Source organism: Neltuma alba, unplaced genomic scaffold (assembly GCF_004799145.2).
Source record: "Neltuma alba isolate B1F8T4 unplaced genomic scaffold, ASM479914v2 tig00010541_pilon, whole genome shotgun sequence".
Taxonomy (NCBI): Eukaryota; Viridiplantae; Streptophyta; class Magnoliopsida; order Fabales; family Fabaceae; genus Neltuma; species Neltuma alba.
Window position 1 is genome coordinate 29,977 of NW_021635411.1, and position 27,842 is coordinate 57,818.

The 27,842-nt window shown below is 33.3% G+C and overlaps 1 protein-coding gene across 3 annotated transcripts; it reads right to left on the minus strand.

The window, feature by feature from the left end:
* Positions 1 to 3,482: 3,482 nt before the first annotated feature.
* Positions 3,483 to 18,436, minus strand: LOC114756894 (molybdenum cofactor sulfurase). 3 transcript variants are annotated; one of them, XM_028945850.1, is made up of 22 exons: positions 18,221 to 18,332; positions 17,578 to 17,676; positions 16,239 to 16,297; positions 15,684 to 15,844; positions 14,876 to 15,027; positions 14,666 to 14,792; positions 13,762 to 13,870; positions 13,632 to 13,677; positions 13,420 to 13,458; positions 13,189 to 13,345; positions 12,168 to 12,270; positions 9,681 to 9,797; positions 9,447 to 9,524; positions 9,243 to 9,344; positions 8,886 to 8,958; positions 8,518 to 8,628; positions 7,901 to 7,965; positions 6,614 to 6,765; positions 5,409 to 5,641; positions 4,938 to 5,074; positions 4,024 to 4,134; positions 3,483 to 3,666 (listed from the first exon to the last, which is right to left on the minus strand). In XM_028945850.1, exons 1-22 carry the CDS (start codon positions 18,330 to 18,332, stop codon positions 3,556 to 3,558), a joined length of 2,454 nt encoding a protein of 817 aa, XP_028801683.1. In that variant the 3' UTR covers positions 3,483 to 3,555. The 3 variants fall into 3 exon arrangements, with proteins under 3 accessions (XP_028801683.1, XP_028801684.1, XP_028801685.1); XM_028945851.1 differs by lacking the exons at positions 3,483 to 3,666; positions 4,024 to 4,134 and having other exon boundaries at positions 5,041 to 5,066; positions 18,221 to 18,436; XM_028945852.1 differs by lacking the exons at positions 3,483 to 3,666; positions 4,024 to 4,134 and having other exon boundaries at positions 5,052 to 5,063; positions 18,221 to 18,436.
* Positions 18,437 to 27,842: the final 9,406 nt, after the last annotated feature.

The following is a 27,842-nucleotide window of genomic DNA, read 5'->3' on the forward strand; positions in this document are numbered from 1 at the left end:
CTTTTCGGCCAACCTCATTATAATTGTCTCTTTATTTATTGACTGCGTGGTTTATATGATTTGATTAAGGCAACTGACACCACCCCGAAATATTCTATGATATATCTAACATTTTGTAATATTTTTTAAGTACCGTTTAGTATTGTGAAATTTTTTTTTTACATCAACACCTCAAAATAGTTTTTTGAGTTGTCTCTAGTATCAAAAAATATTTTTTTGTGTATCCAACAACAAGATAAAAAAAATATTTTAGAGTATTGGATGCAAATAAAAAATATTTCAAGCTGCTGAATACATCAAAAAATATTTCGGGGTAGGGGTATTCAAATAAGTCTGTCCCAGTCCCAACCATAGTGGGACTAAATGGACCCGTCCCAAAGTTTTTCCGGGAAGGGACAAAAAATAGGACCGGGATAGAATGGGACACAAGATGGGATCCCGTCCCGGTCCTATCCGGAAAGTAATATTTTTTATTTTTTATCATATTATAATTATTAAATGTTAAAAATACAAAATATTTAAGGCATGTGCAATACAAAATGTTTATATTTATAGCTTTCAAAATATATGTACTTGAATAGTTATTATTTATTTAGAGTTTTTATGGTTGCTTATGATATTTGGAATTGTGAAAATAAATTTTGAAGTTATTATCTTAATGATTATTATTTATTTGAACTTTTCTTTAAGAGAACTAAGCCCAAAAAAAAAAAGGCTTTCAAAAGGGCTAAAGAACTAAAAATAGAATGAGAAAAACAACCAAAATCCGTTACAATAGGTCTAATCATAGAACAAAAATATTTTTTTAAAAGAAAAAAAGGGACGTTCTGGGACAAGACGGGACACAGGACAGGCCTGTTCTGATCCCGATCTCATCCCGTCCATTAAACAATCCTATTTCGAGATGTTAGATGTATCTTAACTTTTTATAATTTTATGGCCAAAATATTCACAACCCTCTTAATTTTTACTCCCCTACACATAATCCTCTCATCTTTAAAAATTTAAAAATCATATCTTTAACTATCATATTTTGACATTTAACGCTCTACCATAACATGACCGTTAAATATGACCGAATACATGCCACATCAAATTGCTTAAATTATTTGGCAGATGATATGTAATTTTTATCATTTTATTTATTTATTCTGGTTTAATTTTCATAATTACTCTAAAGGCTATTTTGGTGATTCAACTTGTAATAATTTAATTTGCGTAATGGTCTTGCTCCCTCGGTTGCCTTGCTCCAGGTAGTCGCTCGCAAGTCGCAGCTCCTGAGTCCTCTGTACCCTATCTACTTTGTCAATAATACTTGCTTCATCTTCTAACCATGATCTTCATTCAAAAAAATTTTCTTGCTTAAATCCTGGTAATGGTATTCTACCAATTTTTCCATTTCTAATTTCAGGATCTTGTTTTTGTTGGGAGGGAATGGTTTTCTGAAGACTACAAGAAGAAGAAATAAAGAAGAAAGTGGTGCATGATATTTTCAAGGCATGGGCAGTATTTTCTTTTAAATTTAATCCGCCCCCTACCTAAAGCTATTTTATAGGGTGCAAGTTGGGATGTCTAGCCAATTTCCTTCAGAATACAACAAAGACCTTTGAATATGGATTGTACTTTCAAGATTCAAGCAAAGACAACAATAACTTTTACGAAGTGATAATTTGACTCTATCTCTATGTGTACTAAAAAAAAAGACAATAAGTTTGACCTTTGTGTTTGTGTTGTGTTGTCCCAAATGAAGTGATGGTAAGGGATTTATATAGACCATTGAATGATACCTTGAAGAGATACATTTTGAAATAATACTTTATTAAATGAAAAGTCACAACTATATGTTGGTTCATGAACTAACATAATTTAAATAAATACAATATATTTAATATTTAAGGTCTTTTAGTGTTTTAATTTCCTACATAACCCTTCATATAAATATATTACTCCATCCGGTTCTAAATATAATACTCATTTTATAGTGTAATTTACACTACAAAATGGGTCTTATATTTAGAACCGGAGAGAATAATTTATATGAAAACACAACCCTTCATTATAAATATATTAATTTATATGAGATCACAACCCTTCAAATAAATTTATTAATTTATATGAAAACATAACCTCTCATATAAATTTATTAATTGAATAAATTTACATAAGGATATGACTTTTCAAAAAAATACATTTCTTCATTTTAAAAATATTCCAACAGTATTTACTTGAATTCTTTTTTTTTTTTTCCCACCTGTCAACAAGGTGGGTGAGAAAACGGAACGACAGTCACAACATGGCGAGCAGGAAGACGATGGGAAAAAGCTACATGGGCTATAATATCAGGCTTAAACGGACAACTCGGCAAATAAGAATATTTTCCTTCTAGTCCCATACAAAATACTGTTAGTCGGAAAATCCAACATCATATTCTTTGCGGCACTTTTCCATAGAATCACCTGCAGGGGGAATTCATTGCACAAAAGCATTGGTAAGCACTCACTTAGATTTGGATTTTGGGGGCTATTCGGGATGCGCTTTGTAGGTTAATCGCGTTTTGGTGGAGCTTTATAATTTCGTCCTTCATCAGTGCCTTGTTTTTACCTATGTGCGGGTTGCTTTCACGGGCCGTTTTTCTTTTCATTGAAGAAGTGATAACGATGATATGTGTCTTTCTATATCATTTTATATGCTTGCCTCTTAACTTATAGGTGATGGACAGTCTCCTATTGTTTTTTTTACTGTAAAATTCTGTTGTGGAAAATGAGATGAATGTATCTTGTCTTTTCTATAATTAAATAAATCCCATCACCAAGATCGGTCTCCGTATAGAGTTGTTATCAGAAGGATAATTTTAGTTCATATTCAAATTCTGATGTCGTTAAATTTTTAATTCATATTCTGCATTTGAACTGATATGATTTAGTTTGAGATTTGCAGGATAGGAGTTGCAGATATGGTTCCATCTACACTGCTGACAAATCCTTTCATCAAAATACCGCTGGCAAATCCTTCCGTCAATAGTGTTAGGTGTCTTTTTTTCTTTTTACCAAAGGACAAAATTAGCAAAGTTATGAATATCCTCCGGCTTGATGCAGCAACTCTTCCCATCTCCTTTTCACAATGATTTGTAATGATATAATTTAACTTAAATAAATAAGGCATCATGGTTGGTGGATTTGGGGGGGGGGGGACACTGTAGGACTTACAATTATGAATAATTTATTTGTCGCACAAGTATAAATACTGAGTAAATTTAAAACACGTAAACAAAAAATATTTTTAAAATGAAAATTACAAGTATTATTTGAAGCCAAACCGACATCATGAGCAGCTTCTTCTGATTTCTATATATAGTAATAATTGAAATATTCTCCTACATTGGAAAGGATCCGTGTTTATATACTCATATCCTTGTTGTCAATGATATACAACACAAAATACCCCAGCCACTGGGATCTTCCAGTCACTTTTCTCTTATGGTGTTGTTATTGGATTATTGTGTGTATAGGCTTCATACTCAAATATTTCCTTCTTTTGATCAAAACCGCCGACCAACTAAACAGGATCTGGATGAACATGCTGTCCCACATGAAGCCGTGAATCACATTGTTGTTCCCCTTCATCACTAGGTTCATATCTAAGCAAAATTCCAAACAAGATCTTCCCCTGTTTCATTGTGTAAAATCAGAACTAGAACGAAGCCATATAAGGGAAGGGGAACAAACAGAGCAGACCCAATGCTCCGTTTGTCCAAGTTAATAGGCTCATTACAATGTAAAGAAGGTTCAGTAAAAACAAAAAATTGCACATCAGAGGTTTGAGCATTCCTACTCTAGCGTGTTTAATTTCACGTTAAAGCCCAACAAAAACATAATTTTGGTGAAAGAAAGTAGTTACCTGCTTCTATCAAAACAATAGTTCCTATAGTTTCCAATGGGAAACCAAACATGTTTAACCATTAAGTACAGAATTGAAATAAAGATGCAAGATAGTAATCAATAAATTATGATATCATTGGCTAACCTTTGCCCTCCTGTATGATGCTAAGGTTGCTAAGGGTTCGTTTGACTTATGAACTTGTCCATTTTTCTGTGAAAAATTGATCATCTGGCAACGGTTGCATCCCCCTAATGACTGGAGAGCAGAGGAAGAAAATATCAGAATCAGAGAAAACAGTTACGTCCTTATTAAGCATCACAATGCAAGCCAATCCAAAAGAATACCAAAGAAAATAAAATGGAAAAAGTGATTTTAAGGAGGGAAATATTCTTCGCGTCTGTGAATAGAATAATAATAATAAGGTAAACGTAAAGTGATGATATGCAGAATACAGTAAGGATTACATATCTCGTCTCCTTTATAAAGGATAGAGATTCTCTGAGCCACCAAACAATATACAGCTTAACATATGATGGATCCCAAGAGGCCAAGTAAAATGTTTGTACCCAAAAAAAAAAAAAAAAAGTCCATACAAAAATGTATATGTAGTTTTTTTTCTAGCAATATTATCAGATTCTCCAATCATAACATGACCCAACAAGGGTTATGTTGTAATCATTTTGATTCTTCACGAACCGGTTGCATAAGATCTTTGTTATATTTAATTACAGTACGTCATGCCAAAGATGTTAAGTTGTATTTAAATCCTAACAGTTATCATTCTTTATATTCTGTAGTTAGGACAGTTTTCATAGAATATTATGATGACTGATAATCTTCTGCAAAAGAGAAAATTAAAATAAATTTGGAACGGAATGGAACCAGGGCACACAAAAATAGCTCAGAAATCAACTCAATGATAATGTAAAACCCTACTATCATTTTAAGTTCATCATATCATTGGAAATAATTCATACGGAAGTTTTTCCAATGTGCACCAAGAGTTTCAAATGGCACCGCAAACAAGTCTTAAAGGAATTCAAGGTTAGAGAACTTACTCTGAAATAATGGTTCCCAATTCTAAGGCTTCTCCATCCATCTTCATCATATGGCCTGCCTCCAGATACCACCAGGTTTGGTCGAAATCTGCTTGGAGTAACTTGCATGTCTTCTCCGCATGGGCTCTTCTGTACATCTAGTGACATCAATTATAATTGGTCCAGATTCTATATTGAAAAATAGTGGAAATTTTGAAATGGAAAGTTGTTGTATCCAAAAGGAATTTCATCACAATTAATCAAGCCCTTGTTTAATACATGAAATCCCCTTTGCAACCCAATAAATAGCTTAATCAACGATCCAATAAGCCATTGCTTGTCATGAACTAGTTTATGATCTTCCTTGATATAATGGACAGAATATTTAAGGTTCCCTAGAAAGAGTAAAAGTAACTACTGCATATTTAGAAGAAATTGACTATTCCCGTGGAAGGAATTGCATATCATGAGAAAATGAATACAAGGGCATACAGGGACTTAATCTGTTGTTGAGGTCAAGTACACTTTCCTCTGACACAAGCAAGAACTGTGCTTCATTGGCGAAGTTGAGCTTGCTCTTTGCATCTCTACATGTAACTGCGTCTTTGGACTCGTTCAATATTAGATCATGGTCAGAACTAGAATTGCGTAACAGAGCACATGGTTTACCAATGGCTTTGCTAAACCAAGCATTGACGTCTTCATCGTAACTATGGACTATGTACCTGAAGGACACAACAATTATTCCAAGCGTGAGGTAAAAAAATAAAAGGGCATGTCTACTGCTTACTAATCAGGGCATTTGCGATTTTAATTTTGAAAGATTCGTTTACACAAACGTAAAATCTCATATGGTAACAAGCCAGAAGGGGAAAAAAATTTAATTCAGAAGAAACAATGATAACTGAACCATAATCATTAAAAAGAATAACGAATTAAGGAGAAAGGTCAATTTCACATGGAAGATAATTCCATGTGTTAGGGACAGACTGAGAGATTCAATTAAACTCTATGCATCGCAAGAGGAATTGTTGGTTATACCAACAGAAAAGTTATTCATGAAAAGGAGTTTTTTTTCCCCCGGTTTTTTTTGGGGGGGGGGGGGGGGGCTCTGATCAATTATCACTAAAGTAATGTGACTAGCCTACATGATTCCATGGTGCTCCAATATTTATAAAGGATTTAGTTGGCCAACCGAAGTAGAATTCCGCTATACTTGCTCAAAAAGTAAAACTATCAGATCATTTTCTTTTTATATTACAATGTAAAGGAGACCACATCAAAATACTAGGAAGGCGTATTGTAATATCATAATCACATTTTGCAAGAGATAGGAATAGAAATACATATATCTGCTGATAAAAACACCCCTACACATAACAAGAATACCCCAAAGCTCATGCTGCTAACAAAGATCCCCAGAAAACAAAAAAGGGCGAAAAACAGAAAAGAAGAAGAGATTCCTGTGGATGCCTCTTGACAAGCACAACAGAGCAACAAAATAGGATTCATTTCACAATGCCCTTTGTTTCAACCATCCACCGCCTCCATCCTTAAATGAAAGTTAGTCTACAATTTTCAGGTTTTCCCCGTATAATTACCAACTAAAATCACCCAATACTATCCACAAGAACTCGGTGTATATCAAGGAAATATAAAGATAAAATTATAGTGGACACAAATATGCAACCATATACCTCTGACCATACAAACCAACATCTTCTCTGCCACCGATGTCCACATCAGAATCAAGCTTGATCTGTAGTCTTTCTTTGCAGTGTGGGGACTCCACAAACAAGATTCCTCGACTGAGGTCAACATAGGTGCTTATAAAACACATTTGAGGAACCTACAAAATCAACACATAACAAATCAAAATCTCACTATAAAGTACCACTAATAAGATAGACAGATAGCTAGAATTGGCTAGCACCTGTGACAACGTATGACTTGCGCAAAAAACAATATTCAATCTTGCCTTAAAACCCGAATCTAATCAATAGGAGATATTTACAATACAACAAGGAATACAACTTTCTATAAAAAAACAGGACAAGGATAGTGCAAAATATTGTAAACAGATTATTCAATTTACATTTTAAATATACCAGAATTACTGACAAATATCGGGCATTAAAATGTATCATAATATATACTTACCCTTGACAATTCTAAAATATTTTGACAAGTTTCAGAGATTTCTTATTGTGTTTAATGCATTTTGCAACATTTCAATGCATTTCAAGAATATTTCTTCACACTTTTTATGCATTTTAATTTTTCTCTTCTGAAGCATTTAGAGGCAGGTTAGAACTTGGGGAAAAAAACATTCGTAAGAGGCATTATAGCATTGCCTGGAACGATTCTGCCAGGAAACATCGGATCTTCTTAGAACACTGTTTATTACAAGAGTGAAAAGACAAGACCAGCCAAACTAGACACATATAAATAGAGACAAGAGCATTTAATGTGAAGCATCGTAGGTCTATTAGATTCTCTCTAGCTTTTCTCCAATCCATCTATTTTCTTGGCAGGGTATCAAGCCTCATCAATCACCATTGCCCTGGTTTTTTTTTTTTTTTAAAGGACAACAGTTACATTTGGTCCCAGAAAAATTCACTGCTTTCAGTTTTGTTGTCATTCCCTTTTAATAGATAGGTGAAACATGGTTCAGTGGATCAGAAATTAAATTGCAAACTTATCAGAAATTAAAATGATCATATTGTGGGCTTGTCACGTAAACAATACAATCAACATCACAAGATAAAAACTGAAAAGGATGCAGAAGAGAGTTCACCGATGAGAATTCATTTCATTACGTTGAAATGAGAAAGAAGAAAATAATAATTGTTTTACTAGGAAAAAATAATTAATCAACATCCACCACCATAAGCAACGACAAAACCAAGTCCAATCTCTGAAATGTGCATCCATACATTAAATTACACACACTGAAGGATTCAAGAATCAAATAATAGTTTTACCTTCTTCTGTGTAAGAATTTCACCACTAAGGCTTTTAAGAATCCACTCCCGATCATATTTCAGGCCTGCTTAAAATTTTCAGAAATGAGTATCTAACTTTCTTCAGACCAGGTAATACATATCTGTAATTATAATAATTGCAGGTGAGAATGTACATTAATGACATTTTTTATTTTAAAGGAGAAATCTTGATTGATTATTTGTAATAAATTAGAATATTCGAACTAGAAGGTGAGAAATTTTATAGAATAAAGAAGACCACAGAAATGGAGAAGGGGGAAATATGAGAACATTCCCATCTCAACAGAAACAGAGTTGTGACCAATGATATGATAAAAAAGAACAAATCCTTCCCAAAGGACCAGTTATATAAATGGGCTTCAAATCCATAACGATGAATTGACCACATGGTAGGGAAAAGATCAGAAGAAAGTTTGGTACAATAAAGTGAACTTTCCCAATGAGAGATAAGTTTACCACTCGTGTTTCTGGTTGAGCTAAAAGCAGCAATTGCAACCTACTGTATTCTCTGTTCTTAAACCTTATTATAAAAGTTGACAATAACTAGATATGACTCAAACTAATAAGACGATAACATTTGAAAAGTAAATGATTACCATTGTTGCTAAGAGGCCAACTTCCCGAGCTGAAACCACCACAGGATTTTATTGGATATATAGTAATAGATTGAAGAGAAAAACCAGAAGACAAGGAACAATGGTCAAAGCCTGCATGAAGTAAACGTTTGTGCATAAGTTCAAATCACTGGCTGAAAAATCTATCTTGGTTGGCATATGCAAGCCTACAAATTAGCTTCATATATGTGTGCACTTTTATTTTGCATCTAATGCAAGTTTATTCCTGTCTTTTAGGGCCAAAGGATATGAGCAGCAATACGAGAAATAAAAAATTTAAAACACTAAGCCCTCTAGATGGAAGGATGTCTATGATTTAACTTAAAATTTACTGATTAAAGAGCACAGACCTTTCAATTGTTTTGTGTGGCCAAAGTGACTTTCAGGTGAAATAAAGGAACCTGCTACAAAATCAATAAATTTCTGAAAAAAAGGAACACAAGAATTAGATTACAAAGAATGGTGACCTAAAATTGTTGGAAATGCATTCAAGAATCATCAAATATTGACACATGAACCAAGAACCCAAGCCAAGCTACAAGTTCATGAAAATGAGATTTCTCTCACTTCATTTTAACTTTGTTATGAGCATGACATAGTTATTAAATGTTAGCTAACCCAACAAGACTCGATTAACTCAGAATCCTGAATCAAAGGATCCTCTTCGTATGTTGAATAAAAGATAAGATGACAAGAAGAGTTCAAACCTTGGCATCTTCATATGTTGACATGTAACCAAAGGATACTCTTACAGCTCCAGTAGGTTTTCCATTAATTATATCATGATTGTCCCAGCAAACATGGCCTGCCTGTATTTGTAAATCTAACTATCATTCCAAGGATATAAACAAATGAAACTTAGACAAACCAATGATGTCAATAGCTGGAAAATAACATTAACAAGCAGCAACCTCAGTATTAGAAAGCAGATCCACGTGAGACAACCCAAGGTATTTTGCACAGGCACCTGGATTGCAGAAGCATCCTGTCTAAACAGATAGCAGATACAGATATACAATCAGCATTGTAGCAAGATGCTAGATCAGGACAAGCGAATAGAAAAAGTTAAGTCTTATCATGATAGAGGGAAAAGATGATCTTTCAAAAAGACAGGTTAACAACATGAAGAAAATCCTCAGTTGTACCCGTAGCTGAATTCCTGATAGAGATGCCAGCTTTTCCACTTCTCGGTATCCATACCAAGAACCATCAGGTCTCTTCAAGTTGAATGAGACAATTGGACCCATTTCATCACACAATTCCTGGATTAGGAAAAATAACTGGATCAAGCTAGCTCCACTTATAGAGAAAAACCAACAATGATGACGACGCCAACAACAACAATAATAAAAGGAATATAAGATCTTGTACAGCTTTCCACAGCACAAATTCTAACAGTACTAATTTCAAGAAAATTAAGATAAATAAGAGTAACAAGATAGGAGAATTCTGCATGTGGACTGTTTATTTTCTTTTATCATAGTAAGAAAATCAATCATTGCCTGTTGTTTGAAAAGCTTTACAAGTTAGAGGAAATTATGATCTAAATCTAAAGCCAATCAGCTACATAAGTTATGGTTTCTACCCGCTAAAATGACAATCAAGTGCACAGATAACGCTTATTAATGGGTCAAAAGGAACTATGAGGGAACAGCTGCTTATATTGTGAGATACAGAACCAAAAAGAGAAAAACAACCTTGATAAATTTCTTGGCGAATTATCCAGCTTCTACGTTGAAGGTATAAAAATTAATACGGGTACAGGAAACACCAATCTTTAAAAATATAAGGCGTGGGAACCACAAAATATTTATATGAAGCAATAAATATATAGAGTATAATATTTTTATAATTAATAAAAATTAATATTTTATAATACATTACCAACCCATATAATAAGTGAAACTCACTAAAACAATTTTAATGTTTACTTATTTCAAAAGAATACAAGTCAACATATTAATTTTTTAGTTCCAACTTACAAGACTTTATTTTTAGAATAAACTAAATATAATGATAATCAAGAAAACAAAAAACAACTCACCAACATCGCCATCATTGCAATAATAAATATTAATAAAGAAAACATTATAAAATTCAAATAACAAAGAGGCAGGAACACAAGCATCAAGTGCCATATTTATGCTTATCCAGACCAACTTTTGAGAAGTCAAGATGCCATCTTGCCAAAGGTCAAAGACACAAAGCCCAACGAGCAGACTTTAGGGAGAAAGGGAGCAGTGAAACCATCGAAACAAGCTGTCTTTTTTATGTTTGTTTACTATCCTGGTCCTCTACATTCACAAAAATAGATACATATAATGCTTTTGGTCGAAGATAGAACGAAAAGTGATCATGGTGTAAAGAAGGGAGGTGCACCCTGAACATAGTAACATTCTTAGTGGTCCCTCCCCCCCCCCCCCCCCAAAAAAAAGTGAAATTCATAAATATAGAGGATCCAACTTGTATCCTTACATCCATTATCCATTCTCTTTATCTCTTTTTATATGCATTCAGTCCTATGAATGTAGAAGACCTGGAATGATGGTCAGAATGGTAACAACAACCTAAGAAATAATGAAAGGTTTTGCTTAGGGAGGAAAACAGAAGAGAAGAAAAACCATAGGAAGATGTCAACATTGGAAGGTCAAATGGAAAAGTAAGGAGTCATGTAGGTACAAAAAATAGAAAGTGAATGAAAAGGTAATTTTGAGTATAGAAAATGACTCTCATGCCCTGTTTAAAGCAAGTAAGAAAAAAGGGGATAGATAATATTGAGTAATGATTACAAGGGAATAACAGACATTGGACTAAAAGGATGAAGATGCCCAGGGAGAAATGACAGCTGAAACATGGTTATGAATTAGTTTTGAAATCATGCTTTTACCCTCAGAGCTATGGATCCTCCACATTGCACTTTATGCCCGTTTGGCATATAATGGGAAGGGTGGAAATGGAACTCAGGATCAAAGTCAAAAAAAGCACTTGTCTACTGTGCCGCAAGCCCACTTCCAAGGAACCAGACTTCCATCAAAATTCATTAAACTTGGTTCCATCCTATACCCCATGGAAGTCTCCTGACTTCTGTGGAAGCCAGACCTTAGATCATTTTGCCCTTGGCAAATCAGCAGACCGTGAGGGAGGTACAGAGGGCAGCAAGGACAATGGCAAGGCAGAGGTGGAGACAGAACATGCCAATGGGGATGTATTTAAGAAGCAATGGACAATTCCAAGGAAGAAACCATAAGTAAATCACATTGATAAAAAGAAATGCAAGGACAGGTTTTCCAACATTAGTTGAATACGGGAGTGTAGCTTCACCATCGGCTATGTATGGCAATTTATTATTGAAAACCAAAGTTGTTAAAGTACTCCAGAAATTGAATTAGATTCATAATGTTGTACAATGTTTACAGCAATGCAGTGGGAGGTTGCAACCACCTAAACAGATGCATTGAGGTTGGTAACTTCCAACTGTGAAATTCACAACCTCCATAAGTCGCAAGACTTTCAAACCACCAAAAGAAAAAAAATAAAAACAGCATAAGTCACAGAACTTCCAAACCACAAGAAAAAAAAGCTATCATATAAAACCGAGCATTGGACAACAACCAAATTGTACAGTAACATACCCTTGATTTATGAGATCCATAGACCATGCACGCTCTGGATCCATTCCCATGCCTGAGGGCCAAAAGCTTTTTCCTTGTATACAAGGCCAGAGACATTGTATGCCTAAAAGACAAAAAGGCTTCGTATTACTCAGAACCTACGGATATTTTCTTTTGGGTAACAGAACATACAGAATTTTAATCATGAAGATGGGTCGTGGGCCTTCACCTAGCACCTTAAGCTTTTTACTTGAAATAGTATTTGGCATGAAATGAATGCCTCTGGATCCAAAAAGGTCCGGTGTTTAACCCTTCGTACCTCTTACTTACTTAATCAAAATAGAGTTTCAGCACAAGGTGTAAAAAGCCTTCACTTTGTCTAAACTTCATGCCATAGGGCTTTCATGTATGTTAGACATTATAATCAAGTTATTCATGTAACTTTTACTTAACAGCTTAAAATTTGGAGTGAAATGATCTTTGGCAATAACCTTCAGCCAATTTGGCTAGCAAAGTATTTTGGATCACCTTTGCTATTTCTTATCTTAACAGTCAATCAGGTTTCACAACAAAAATTTCTGTGCGAACGGAGGTGTAGTTTGGTATTGCAGAATGCTGTCTCTAAAGTTAGTATTAGAAGTTAAAACAAGTAAGTGATTCAATGGCATTTCATTGTATTTTGTTTGAATTTTCAATATTTTCTTATGTGTTTGAACATTAAAAATTACAAGCATGTTATATACTAATTGTGCTTGTCTTTCAAACAGAAGAAACGATGCATAAACACCTTCACAAAGCTACAAATGTCATCAGCATAATTCCTTCTCTTAACTTTTATTAATATTTTAAAAAAGCGGATTTTGCAAATTATAAGCAATACCAAACTGAGAAAAAATGCCAACAAAATTCAAATAGACGGAGATAAGATACCAGAGGACAATATCATATCTGTGCTTCTAAGTAGGAACATAGGCTTGTTTATATCTTTATACACACACATGTATGTATGTATGTATGTATGCATGCATGCTCTTCTGCATACCGTGATATTGCTGATAACGTTAGAGAACTCAGGATCTTGAAGCCATGGTGAATAGATGCTATGCCCAAGAACGAAACAGTGCCATCCTCAAACAGATCCTCAATAGCTTCCCTTCTCTTAATAAAATCAATGTCGGCAATTGATGCAGCAACTGTACCTACAATGGGGACAGGATAAATGACTGATTTGAGCATTAACCACAGATAGACATCAAGCCACCACGCCACAAACCTCCACTGAAGTAAGATTTCTTCAGTAACTTGGCCGCATCTGTGATTAAAAAAAGGAATAATGAAGACAATCATTACAAGACAAACATTCGTGAAATTAGTCTAATATAGCAAGTATGAAATTTCCATCAATATCATGACTAATTTAGCATCTTGTTTAATTTAAGCCAAAAATAAAATATACAATTTTTTTTTTTAATTTAAGTTTCTTACCATTCTGAACAATGAGAGCTCCAAGCCCAGTGGGATAGCCAAACATCTTAATAAAAAACCACAAGGTAAAACGTCAATTTTTCGTAGTCATTGATGATCAATCAAAATGAGTTCAACTTTCGCAAACTACCTTGTAAAAGGAGATAACAACAAAATCTGCAGGATACTTGGATAAATCAGGAGGTCTAGTAGCACATCCTTTTGCAGCATCAATCAGGACAATCCACTGGCCACCATTTCTACAAAAACAATATACAAACAAATGTCTACCATCAATGCTCTGAAGATGTCACACAGAATAACGTAGCCACCAATGATGTAAGACCAGTAGGAATAGAGAAAAAGAGAGAACAGCAAAATAGCATGATCTAATCCAATGTAAAATTAACGTGTCTGTCTATATGGAATCTTTTCATAGGCAAACAAAATATTCAAAAGCAGCAACAATTCCCCTAAGATAAATCAAATATATCAGCTTTACTTCCACCCAAGATATTTCTATTCGTTGTAGGAATCACCATTGCATTACAAGCCAAATAAAATATTGCAAGAAAGCAAAAGCAAATACAATAAACAATAAATAAAACAAAAGGCAAAAACAAAGATAAGTGTAAAGGACTCTTTGGTGACATATCCCGGTAATCCAGATAAAAGTAATATCAAAATCCTAAAAGCTGATCAATACATATATAACAGGCAAGTGTTCTGGAAATAAGAATCTAAAAACAATTTAAGCTTCTAAACGAGAGAATAAACCATGGATTGACATAGGAAAAGTTTCCTTGGTCTCTTTTTATCATACATTTCATTTAAACATCAAGAAAAAACTCAGTTAGGACACCAGAAGCAAAAGGGAACTTGCATAACAACATGAATTTGACAATCAGTTTTATTGTCCTAATACGTTCTATATGATGGACACTGTAACTAAAAATATAAACAGCACCATGTCATTTTACGTGTTATTTAAATGACAGATGTAAAGCAATACATAGACAAAAGGAGTGAATAAGACAAACAATGTAGCATATTACTTGCAAGCTGAAGAACCTCCCAGAATCCTTCTTGAATCTTCCTTGATAATCTTAACCAAGTCAAGGCTATATCTCAACCCTGAGAAATTGCACTCTGAGGGGAAGGCAAACAAATTATACACATCACCTGCATTGTGGGGGGAAATGAATAACCAGATATCATAAAGAAAGTCCAAAACCCCAAGAATAACATATGACTTCAAAAGTTACCAGTAGGCTTTTGATCTTGCAATCCCGCTGCTTTTCTCCTTTGTACTTGGTGTGGTGATATCCTTATGGAAATTGTATCTCCAGATACACATGGATGCATGTCCTCTTCAATATCTACTGCAGTGGCTGCAGCTCCTTGATTCAGAGCATATCTAACACTAGTTAAGTGCATGGGATGTTGATAATCATCATCAAAATAAAAACAAAAAAATTGCAACATAAATATGGTTCTTTAGATGTTGATAAAGTCAACTTAACCTACAACCGCATTAAAAGGAAAACAAAAAATCTCAGATGACATTTAATCACTAGATACCAAGTCTTATACATTATGCAATCTAAAATGTTACACATTTAAACATACTTTTTTTTTTTTTTTCATGATTCCATTTCTTTTCATTACAACATAGTGTGAGTCAACATTACACGCTCAAGTACCAAGGGTGTGTCCTTGTGTTAAAGACAATTCAATTTAAGGTACAACAAGCCAACAATCTCCTCTTCAAAGCAGGAAAGAAATGAGAACAACAAAGAATTAATGCTAAATAAATATTTGACCGTATCTCACAAGATCTGTTCTTGGATCCACAACTCATAAAGGAGTAAATACCAACAGGATTAACTATATTTGACCTAATTGCTCATTTAACAACTGATTAACTGGTATTACAAAATGGTTAATTGAAAATAGATATAATTACAGTTAAAATGGCATCAATACCATATGAAGTGCCAATGTGTTATAGTTTGATATTCATAATGTCACCACATTTGTAGTCTTGAATAATTTACTCATCAGAAAGGATACTCTCTTATTCCAAGAACACTATTGTGATTCTCCATTGTATACATGAAATGGCTCTTACAACTCCATGGAAAAGCCTCGCCAATCAGCTTCAATGCTGCTGTAGCCCCAGAGGTAAATATACATTTATAGTCTTTTGGAGATGCTTTGCAGTAGTCAAGGACCTGTACGGCACACAGTACAATAATTCAAGCCGAATATAAATTTTTTAGATATGTTGATTCTCTCTACAAATAATAAAAAGAATGAAAAACATTAATAGTAGTAGCCTGGTTAGCAACTAGTGGTAACATGGCCCACCCTTCAAGGTTTGTTAACAAAGGCAATTTAAGAAGGCCATCCACAGTAGCATGTTGCTCATGAAAAATGAAGAAAATTCAATCATCGATCAGGCAAATTTAAGTTGGTATTTCATTCACCATCTACTAGATAGGCAGGACTGAATTTAAGACATAATATTCACTGATCCTAAAGACCTCTTAGCACAAAAGCTGTTTTTAAACTAAGCTTATTGACTTTTACAACAGGTAGCTCATGTGTTAAGACAACTCAATGTACCTGCTGACGAGCTTCTTTCACAATCTCCAATGTAGCAGAACTGGAGTCACTTTGGCTATCTAGTGTGGAGATTAAGGAATTTTACTTAATAAAGAAGACCCAAACTGCCAGTACAATAAGTTACTCCCACAAGTAAGAATACAATTTATATGAACAGGATTTCTTTTCACGTAGAAGACTTACTCAATTGAATACAAAAAGAAGAGTAAAATAATGAGGAGGATTACTCAAAAGAAAGTATCTAAAACACCAAATATTATACTAATGCCCAAAAAAAAAAAAAAAACCTCCAATTTAATCTGAATATATATCAAGAAAAACCCTCTGAGTCCCAAAAGCAATATTCCTTGATGAAAGCATAAATGAGATATCATCACATGAAATGAGGATTTAGGATGTAGTACTTAGACATTGTTTCATTCCTCTTCAGTTTCTACTACCATGTCAGTTACAACAAGCATCGGATAGATGCAATTTGCTTATCATAAGCAAGACCCCAATACAAGTGATCATCAGAAAATTGGCAGGGTTCCTACTTTAGTTCTTCCACAAGCCAGATTTACCTTAATTGCTAAAATAGTCGCTACAGACAGACTAGTGCTTGCAGCATCCGGAGGAACACAGTTATGCTTTTAAATTCAAATTTTTGGGTTTTAACTTCAAGCTAAAAATACTGAACAGGCATTTGAATTATAAGTAACTGGTAATATTGAAAGGCAAACAGAGGCCTTTCTGAACGAAACCATTCAAAGTATAATAGTTGCTACAGACAGAAGAGTGCCTGCAACATCCCAAAGAACACATATGCTTCTAAATTCAAATTTTTGGACTTTCGTTTCAAGCTAAAAATGCTGAACAGGCATTTGAATTACAAGTGGCATGACTGGTAACATTGAAAGGCAAACAAAGGCCTTTCCAAATGAAACTATTCAAAGTAACATCACATGAAATAGCACTAATTCTCTTAAAAATCTGTCATTTAGCAATCCGGGGCAAGCAGATCTTTTTTGAAAACAAATCAAACTGCTGGTGCTGAAACATCCAACAAAGTACAGACTGGTCGCAACTGGCAAGCAAAAGGCACGCAGGACCTAAGTCCTTGATTCCTGTGTTGAAGATCGGACAAAACTAGATATTTCTTCAACATAAGCACCGTAAACTGAATATATATACATATTTACACGTGTGTGAAAGGAAAAGGAAAATCATACATGCTGCAAATAGAATTATGTCAAGGATAACAAGCTCAAACGAAATACTTGAAGTTATTTACATGGCCCAAAATAAGCCAGTATAAAGATGCACCTATCTTAATGTTATCACTGTCATATCAGGATACGAGGGTTTCCATATACGTTGCCGGTAAGGTCTTTGAAAACCAATTCCATCTGCTCATCCGAGTATAAAGTTGCTCCAGCATGATCCAAGTATACAAGATCTAAAAGTTAAAATTGCAACGGAATAATTTACACAACCAAAAAACAGTTAAATCGTGAGCATTACAGAAAACCCTTTACCTGATACAGACATCACACTTTTTGCCGCTTACACAGTTTAAGCACATATTTCATTGGCAATTAAAGTCATCTTAATACAAACTGTTCACAATAACAATTCTACATACATATCGGACATGAAGAATAGCTTCCTTCAAACTGAATATAGTCTTGCAATCAAAAGGAAGGAGGTTCGTTGAATTTTAGTCTATCGCCATTGTTAGAAATGTTTCACAGAATATGTTTCAGTTACTTTTTTCTTTTGTTCTTCTATTTTTCGACTGGGAAACCTCAGTAAACACCGCTTCTACCATCAACCCCGTTCAACTAATAATAACTGCCACTTAACAAACTGCATACCTTGAGCAGAACCAGACTAAACCCAACACTATACCCAAGGTCAAAAAGGTCAAAGAAAAGTGAATTTCTTTCCCACTTTCCTATCTTTTTTAAATTGAAATTGTCCACTGAGATAAACTTATTGACCTTGTAATCTCTTGAATTCAGTGGCTCGAAGTTCATCAATGCTCTTGGGACCATTGGGGTACCCGTAATCCTGGCCAAATTCCTTGAGAAATTCTTCCTTTGTGGCGTCCATGTTCAGTTACAGAGAAAACTGCAGAGAATGAAAGAAGACGATGAAACTTGGGAAGCCAATGAAGCCGGTTGGCCCGTTTGGTGGGAACGAAGAACGCTGCAATCTTGCTCTGGCTTGCTTCTCCGACCGCCATGTGCGTCCATTTCATTAAGAAGTTTTTGAATAAATCTTTTTTATTTCTTTCGATCATGTTTTAATACGTAAATTGAAGAAATATAATTAATAGTACTATGTTAAATTTTTTTGCCAAAAATTTTAAATAATTAGTCAATATTATCTGAAACTTTTAATATTAATGAAGATAAGTGTATAGTTAAAAAGTGGCATTTCTTCTCTATTTCTTTTTATAAGAAACAATATCTATTATAATAGTGATCATAAATATAAGAAATAAATACGCTTTATCTGAAATTTTATGCCAAACAAAAGTATAATTAAAAATATATATATCTTACACATTTAATATTTTTAAGTTTTAACTAAATCTAACTAACATTTCAAATCCTGTAATTTTGATAGTTGTCTTTTATAACAAAGGACAAACAAAGTAATAATTTATTTGTTAGCAAAAAAATAACAATTAATATTATGTTGTACTTTTACAGGCAACCGTTAAAGTTAAAGAGAGACAAAGGGGGTTTTAAATGGAGGACATAGTGGTTACAGATGAGTTACAAAGGATAAAGATAATAACTGGATATGCAGTTTTAGCTGCAAAATTACCAAGATTCCTCATGTTGCTGCAGAATTAATTGGGCTTATACATGGACTATACTTATGTTGGTCTAAGACTTACAGGTAGGTTTTTAGTTTCTCTGATTGTATTGAGGTTATTAACTTGTTAAATAGGGATGACTCGGCACACCTTTTTAGAAGCTTATAAATAAAGTTAGAAATTTATTTCATAGAAATTGGTAGGTTGTTTTAAATTATAGGGAAAATTACAAATTAAGACCTTCGAAATATAAAATTGTAATTTAGGTATTTCAATTCACAAAATTGCTGTGAGAGATGAGTCTCAAATATAAATTATGAAATGTAAAAAAAAAAGACTAAATTGCCCTTCTTCTCTTTCTTCCATCACATTATCTTCTTCTCTTTCCCACTGCGGTCCAATCCAGAAGTTCTCTCTTCCCCCTCCTTCTCTTTCTTCGATCACCTCATTTCTTTCTCTCTTCCAGTGACCTCAAGGCTCTACGTGGGGTGTGTGAGTTAGTGGGGATTTAGTTTAGGGAGCATGGTGGAGCGATTTTATCGACTAAGGAGAGAGATTTTTTAACTGGGAAGATTAATGGAAGGGTGGTGCTCAATGGGGGCTAGAGTTATGGGGATTTATAGATGAGAAATTCTGGTAAAAATTGGATCGATGACAAAGTATAGATCCCCATTGCTCTGTCACTGCATCCAACTACTTGTCCGCTCTAAGTTCCATTGTGACAAGCAAAGCAAAGATGAACTCAAGGGGTGGGTGGAACTATCAATTTCACGCACATGTTGAAGAGCTTGGACGCAGGCCTTCTCCCATTAGACAAAATATTGACATGGAACAAAAAGAAGGGAAAGCACATGTGCAGTTTGGTTGGGAAAATTGGACCGACCCCTTCATAGTGTTGCTCAAGCACAGAAGCTCGAATGGGGTTTTGATTGCAAGATTGGGCCCGCCCTTCGATGGATGCAGCTAGGTTGGGAAGAATGATATGAGGTTAGGGCATCCTAGATCTGCGACCATGAAGACGATGATGAACAATATTTTTTTAGCAACCATGGGGAAAGAACCAAAGTGGAGGGGCTTGGGCACCTATGATGGTGTTTTTTTTCCCCTTGGTTTTGGTTTCCTTGATTTTAGTTTTGCTTCTTTCTCCCCCTCACATTACAGGATCTCTTCTTTTTTCTTATTTACTCATTTCAACAGAGAAATTAAAATTATATGAAAACCTTATCGGAACTTGTTATTGGTCATACTTAACTTGTCATTGGCCTAATTGAACTTGTTATGAATCCTATCTCAGAAGTGCTTACTATCAAGGAAATCTACACATTCTGATTTCAACAGAGAAATTTAAAATTGTATCAAAACCTTATAAGAACTTGTCATTGGCCTTACTTAACTTGTCATTGGCCTAACTAAACTTGTCATTTTATAAATAAATGTGGAAATTCAGCTATTTTAACAAAAAATCTCAAATTTGTATGAGTAGCTTATCAGAAATTGTCATTGGCCTTACTTAACTTGTCATTTCGTAAATAAATGTAGAAATTCAATCATTCTAACAAGGAATCTCAAATTTGTATGAAAACCTTATTAGAAGTTGTTATTTGACTAATTGAACTTGTCATTTCGTAAAGAAATATGAAAATTCTATCATTTTAACAGTTTAAGCTCAAATTTGTATGAGTAGATTATCAGAAGTTGTCATTCGACTTATTAAAGCTGTCATTAGCCTTACTGAAGTTGTCATTCATCCAAGAATGTGAAAATTGTCATTTTAATGCACAAACTTAAATTCTTATCAAATGCGTATTAGAACTTGTCACTTGTGTTACTAAACTTGTTATTCATCTTAATAAACTTGTCATTGGCATCTCATTGGCATTAAATCAACACTTGTTATTAAAAGTCTGCAATAGGAAATGACAAGTTTGTAATAGAAAATTACAACTCTACAATAAGAAATAACAAGTTTATGATAAGAATTACAAGTCTACAATATGGAATTACAAATCCGTAATAAGAAATAACAAGTCTACAATAGGAAATAACAAGTCTTCAATAGGAAATAAAAAGTCTACAATAAAAAATAATAATCTTGAAATGAAAAATCACAACTCTGATATAGGAAATTACAAGTTTGCAACAGAAAATAACAAGTCCGAAATAGAAAATTATAAGTCTAAAATAGAAAATTATAAGTCTAGAATAGAAAATTATAAGTCTCTAACAGAAAATAACAAGTCCAGATAATCATCTAACATCGATGACATCAAAGCTAATTTTGAACATTTCTTGACAATATCAAGTCCAGGCAATCATCTAATAACTGCATTCATAGATAAAGTAACATCTAATTATCATTTGATAACATATAATCATCTGAATAAAGGGGTGTTATTGGTAGGCTAGGCTTCACTCACCTGTTTCTCAAAATGCATCCTCTTCAAACCCTGCAACAAGGATGTTAAGAGTTTTTAGCTTATACTCGAAAGGCTTGCATTTCAACTTTTATGCTTCTCGTTGGGCTGATTGATTATTTGTTCATCCCTTTCTAACTTTAAAGATAAAAAACGTTGGGACCCAGGCGGGTGCTTCGCTTGCTTGATTGAAAGAGCTAAAAAAAAAAACATCCTACCCTCCCACAACTCAGCACAAACACAAATGAAATCTATTTGATGTATTACTTCAAATGCTTAGTTGAAAGAGAAGGACAAAGCAGAAGAGAGGAGAGAAGGATATGGGTTTGTGAGGACGGAGCATAAGAGGATATGTGAAGCCGGTGGGTATTTTTGTCTTTTAATCAACATTTCATAATCGCAAATTGGGACCGAGTCCTTTGCAGCAATTTTTCAAATTCAGAGTCCCTTATTGCCATTTTATATATTGAGGGGTCTTTATTTGTAATTTTTCCTAAATTATACCCCTAGAGTTGACAACTCTATTACGGACCATCTTGCCAACATGTCCCATGGTCTTGAAAGAAATTAGGGAGAATTAAAATGAGATTCTAAGCAAGGAAAATAATTGAAAAACAAATCACAAAGGTTGTCATTCTCACTGTAAGACTTGTCATTATAGGCTGTTGAAATTGTTATTGGGACCTTTTGATAATTATTTCTCTTTTACGGGACTTGATTGTAATTCCTCCAAGAAATTATTGCATCTCTGATAACACTTCATCTTTCCTCTAGTTGAGACGAATGGTGATAAAGGAAGCTAATCCTTATTTGTTGTAGTATTGTAGTTTTTTTCTTTCTTGTTGTGTTAATGGTATTCAGTTTTTACTCAAAAGAAACAAAGGGGGTACATTTTAGCTACAAATTACTCTTTTTTTTTTTTGCCCACACAAATGATCCATGCTTCCTCTGATTCTTAATATAAGAGTTACTTAATTATTTTAAATAAATTTAAAAAATTGATTTAGTTATTTATAACAAATATGAATTAATTTTCTTAAAATACCATATTTTATCATGACTATTCTTGGATAGAAACCCTCTTAATATATGTAATTTTTTTTAATAGAAACTGAAAACAACCACAACTAAATGACCCGACCCCAACCCTAGTTTCCTCTATCAGCCATCCCCTCTAGATCGAGAGGAGGATAATTTAAGATACAAAAATTACCCTCTAAAGAATGAGACCGTTTTGCTAATTGGTCAGCAATAACCAAAGATTCCCTCGATACATGAGATGGAACAATTAACCAGTCCCTATGACCCAAAAGCTTGGCTTTATCAATGATGTCCTTGAAAGGATGAGCTGCCTCACTGCCTCTATGCAAAAGGAAAAGGGCTCCAACACTGTCTATATGTAGAACAAACTATTTGTAACCTTTCGTCCAGCAAAAGTTGAGACCATGGATGAATCCGATCAGCTTTGCAATCGCTAGAGATACGACAATCAGTTTACAACTAAAACCCATGATCCATCATCCTTCTTTATCTTTTAGCACTCCCCTACAACCAGTCCTGCCATATCTGATAGAAAAGAACCAAATTCAAACCTCGCTTTTATATTAAGGATTTGATGTAGAATTAATCAAAATTATTTTTTTAGTAAAATTATTGTGACTTATTCATGCGGATCTAATAAAATTAGGTATTAACAATTCTACAATAAAATTAGGTATTAACAATCCTATAATAATGATGTCCTTAAATAAGAAACAAATTTTCTTTGTATGAAATTTTAATCTTGTCTTCTCACTTTTACCCACATTAAATATACATCATTTATTATCTCTTTGTATTCTTTACTTATCATCTCTCATATACTGTCTTTACAAACAATGATATAATTAGAAAAATATGTACTACTTTCGGTCATTAATATAAGAACTTACTAACTAATTTTGAGGAAATTAAACAAATTAGTTAAATTAGTTAGTGCTAATAAATAATTTTTGTCTTCCCTAAAATGTCCTTGCTAATAATGTGTATTAGCTAAAACTACCATTTGATAAAATATTTAACATATGCAACTACTACAAGGATTATTTTGAAAAAATATAGATAAATATGAAAGATAAAGCAAATTGAAGTCTTATGTTTGGATCAAATTGAGTGTCAAACTAGTTCTTATATTAAGGATGGGAGATAGTATATATGTTACAAATTTAATGCTTTTAACTAAATTTAACTAAACCGTGTAATGTTGATAGTTATTTCTTATAATAAGAGATGTAGGAAGTAATAATTAATTCCCTGAAAAAATAATAATTAATATTATGTTGTGCTTTTATGATGACTATTGTTGGATAAAAATCTTATTAATATATGTAATCAATAAGGATACTATGAAAACATATTATAAATTTAAGAGACAAAGCTGATTGAGATATTATATCTAGTATCAAAATCAAACCCGCTCTTATATTAAGGATTTGTGTAGAATTAATCAAAAAGATTTTTTAAGCAAAATTATTGCCACTTATTCATGCTGATCTAATAAAATAAGTATTAACAGTCCGCATTTTTTAATCCCCTGGCCAATTTTAGATGGTTCATTTCACTCTTATTACTAATTAGTTTATTATCTCATTATGAGAAGAGGATATGTCCATGACAATGAATATTTTAATATTTTTACATGAGTAATTTTTACACGCTTGAGCTAATTATGAGTAAATAATTCGATTAATATATCAGGTCCATTCAATAAAACAATATATTAAATAATCATAAAATTCTATACACATTTTAAAGTGTCAAACAAGGTTTTTTAAAAAATTGAAGAAAGGTGCCTTTTTTCTTATTCTACTGAATATAGAACACTTTTTCTTGCTTTTTTCATTCTTGCATTTTTATTATCTTTGAATAATTTAGAGAATCATTGCGATGGGTGGAACGGGATACGTACACGCAAGCTTAAATTGTCCTTACTGAATTATTGTAAAGGAATTTGTTGAAGTTATTTCGATAAGAGATGGAGACAAAATTCTAAAGTATTTTCCAATTCTAAAGTATTGTCATTGACCAACGCACGACATTTCTTATAAATTTAGTTAATCAATTAATCGATGGAAAAAATAATTAACTAAATTAATTAGTTGATGGCAAAAAAAATTAATTAATTAATCACCAATAACCGGCAATAATTATATTCGCCGCAAAAAAATGTGTGGCTTAATCTTATGGTGACAAGTGTCTTATGACATCATGTTTACCTCATCAAAATGACATCATGCTTACATCATCAATCCATATGCTTTTAATCCAACTATACACGTGTCTTGCATCCGACTGTACACGCAAAACCTTCTTTTCCCACCAAACCGTATACTTGTCTCTTCCATTTTCTTTTATCATTAAGGCATTAAAATAGGGAGAAATTTGATATAAATTCATGCAAAATACAACCCTTAGGTATTCCTCCACCTATCTTGCCATTCTGTACCGTATAAGGTACTTTTTTTGGCCCTGACTTACCCGGGATCACTAGGACATGTTCTGGTACTATTTTCTTTCCTCAAATAAATGCACATGGCATTATATAACATGCCTAAAGATAGAGTGATGCTCTTTCCTTGTTCTTCCATTAAAATAATTAAAATAATTAATGATATTTATGTCGAAGTGATTTTGACCGAATTCTTTCTACCAGTTCACAACTCCGAGAATCTATCTCTGGATACCAATACTATTTATTCATTACATGGAATTCCTCTAATTTTTCTTAAGTCAAAAGTCAACCTTTAAACATTTGACTTTGACTTTTCCTGGACAGTATGTAAATAAGCTTTAAATTCCATTAAAGCCAATCTCTTCTCTTTCTGGGGACGGAATTATTTTTAAAACCTGTGATAATTCCTCAAGTATTCCCCCCCCCATTTTCTTCCAATTATCTGAGGCCTCCCTATACTTTAAATAATTCATTTTCAATAATATTCAAAATCAGTCAAAACCCAGGGAATTCCACAAATTCCTTCTAGGGGCATTTTCGTCATTTTTAGCCTCATACAAGCTTCTGAACCTTATTCCTATTTTTTGGAATTTTTCTGAAGTGTTCGGACCTTAACCTATCATTTCCCATTTTCTAGGATTTTTCTAAGATTTTCGGGCATAATTTCTATTTTTGCCCTTACTAGCCTAAAACTTTACGAAATTACAGTTTTGCCCCTAGTTGGCTTAACCTTAAAATTCACCTCATTGAGGCCTCCAACATAACTATTGGTCTATATTCATATCTATTTCTTATTCTTGGGCCTCGAGACTTCTTTTGAGTCTCTAACTTTCTATTTTCTCAGTCCTAGAATGCTTTCTCTTTGCGATCTAGTCTCTAGAAATCCCTCTATCCTTCTAGGGAATCTCTGGGACTCCTGCCATAAGGGATTTAGTAGCCTCCCAATTCAGCCTAATTTCAGTATTTCTAGGCCCAAAATCTAGGATGTGACATATTGGAAATTCCAAATGCAAAAGAATTATAAAGTAGCAATAAATAAAATTAAAAAAAAACTTGAATCAAAAGTAGAATATGAGATTATTCGATTATTTTCTCTCTCGCTCCTCCTTGCCTCACTCTTCCCTCCTATCCAAATAAGAGAAAACTTATTCCTTTTCTTATATTTTCCCTATTTTTTTTCCTTCCATCTAAAGATAGAGATATTGTACTTTACTTAAAAATATATTCATTGTGACAAAACAAATAGGAAAAATTGGGGATAAATTCCTATTTGAAAAGTTAATTATAGAATGAGACCTAATCTTAGATGACAATGAGTTTGGGGGTAAAAGACCAAATAACCTGAATTGCATATCCTTAATTCCAAGTTGCATATATTTGATTATAATTGCATGTAGCATGTGCTTAGTTGCATATAAAATCTAATTGCATATTACTAATCCTAATTGCATATCCTGGATTTTCAATTGCATATGCTAGATCCTAATTACATATTCATATGCCTAGTTGCATATAGAAACTAATTGCATACCCTTGAACCCCAATTGTATATGCTTGATCCTAATTGTATATTGCATATGTCTCGTTGTATATAAGACCTAATTACATATTATTGATCCTAATTACATATTACTAATCCTAATTGCATATTCTAAATCTCCAGTTGCATATGCTTAATCCTAATTGCATATTGTATATATGCCTAGTTACATATAGGAACTAATTGCATATTCTTAGTCTCCAGTTGCATATACTTAATCTTAATTGCATATTGCATATGCCTAGTTACATATAGGACCTAATTATATATCACTCATCCTAATTGTATATCCTTGAACCCCAGTTGCATATGCTATTCTTATTGTATATTGCATATGCCTCATTACATATAGGATTTAATTGCATATCATTGATCCCTAATGCATATCACTGATCATAATTACATATCCTTGATTCTAAGTTACATATACTTGATCATAATCACATATTGATGATGCCTAATTACATATAGGACCTAATTGCATATTCTTAATTTTCAGTTGTTTATGCTTGATCCTAATTGCATATTACATAGACCTAATGGTATATCACTCATCCTAATTGCATATCCTTGAGCCCTAGTTGCATATGTTTAATCCTAATTGCATATTGCATATGCCTAGTTACATATAAGATCTAATTGTATATCATTGATCCTAATTACATGTCTTTGATCTCCAATTACATATGTTTGATCCTAATTACATATTGCATATGCCAAGTTGTATATAGAACCAAATTTCATATTAGTCATCCTAATTGTATATCCTTAATCTCCAATTGCACATTTTTTATTTTCAGTTGCATATGTTTGATTCTAATTGTATTTTATTAATGGTATTGTAGTTTTTCTTTTCCTTTTTAATTCTATAAAAGGACCTTAAAAGTTTAGGTCCCATTCTACAATTAATTTTTCAAATGGGGATTTATCCCCAATTTTATCAAACAAATATTTCTAAGAATGTTAATGGAAAATTGGATTAAAATAGAAGTTTTCAAAACAGAATAGAAACCTCTCCAATTGTAGAAAAATAGGGGGAAGAAGAAGAGGACTACAGTTTATACTTAGAATTTATTATCTCATAAAAATAAGAGTTGGTCCAGTTGATAAGGAGTTAGTTTATAACCCATAAGATTATGAGTTTGAATCCTGTTGCCAATATAAAGACTTTATTGGTAGTTAATTTGTAAGTACCTTTGTAAGTATTCTTTGAACCTGAAGGTATGCTTTGACCCTGGTGAGCCCTAGAACCCAACTCACCTAAACCTTTCCCCTCCAAAAAAGAATTTATTATCTCATGCAAATTAAAATATAAATAAAAACTTTTATTTTAAAATTTTCTCTTGCCTTC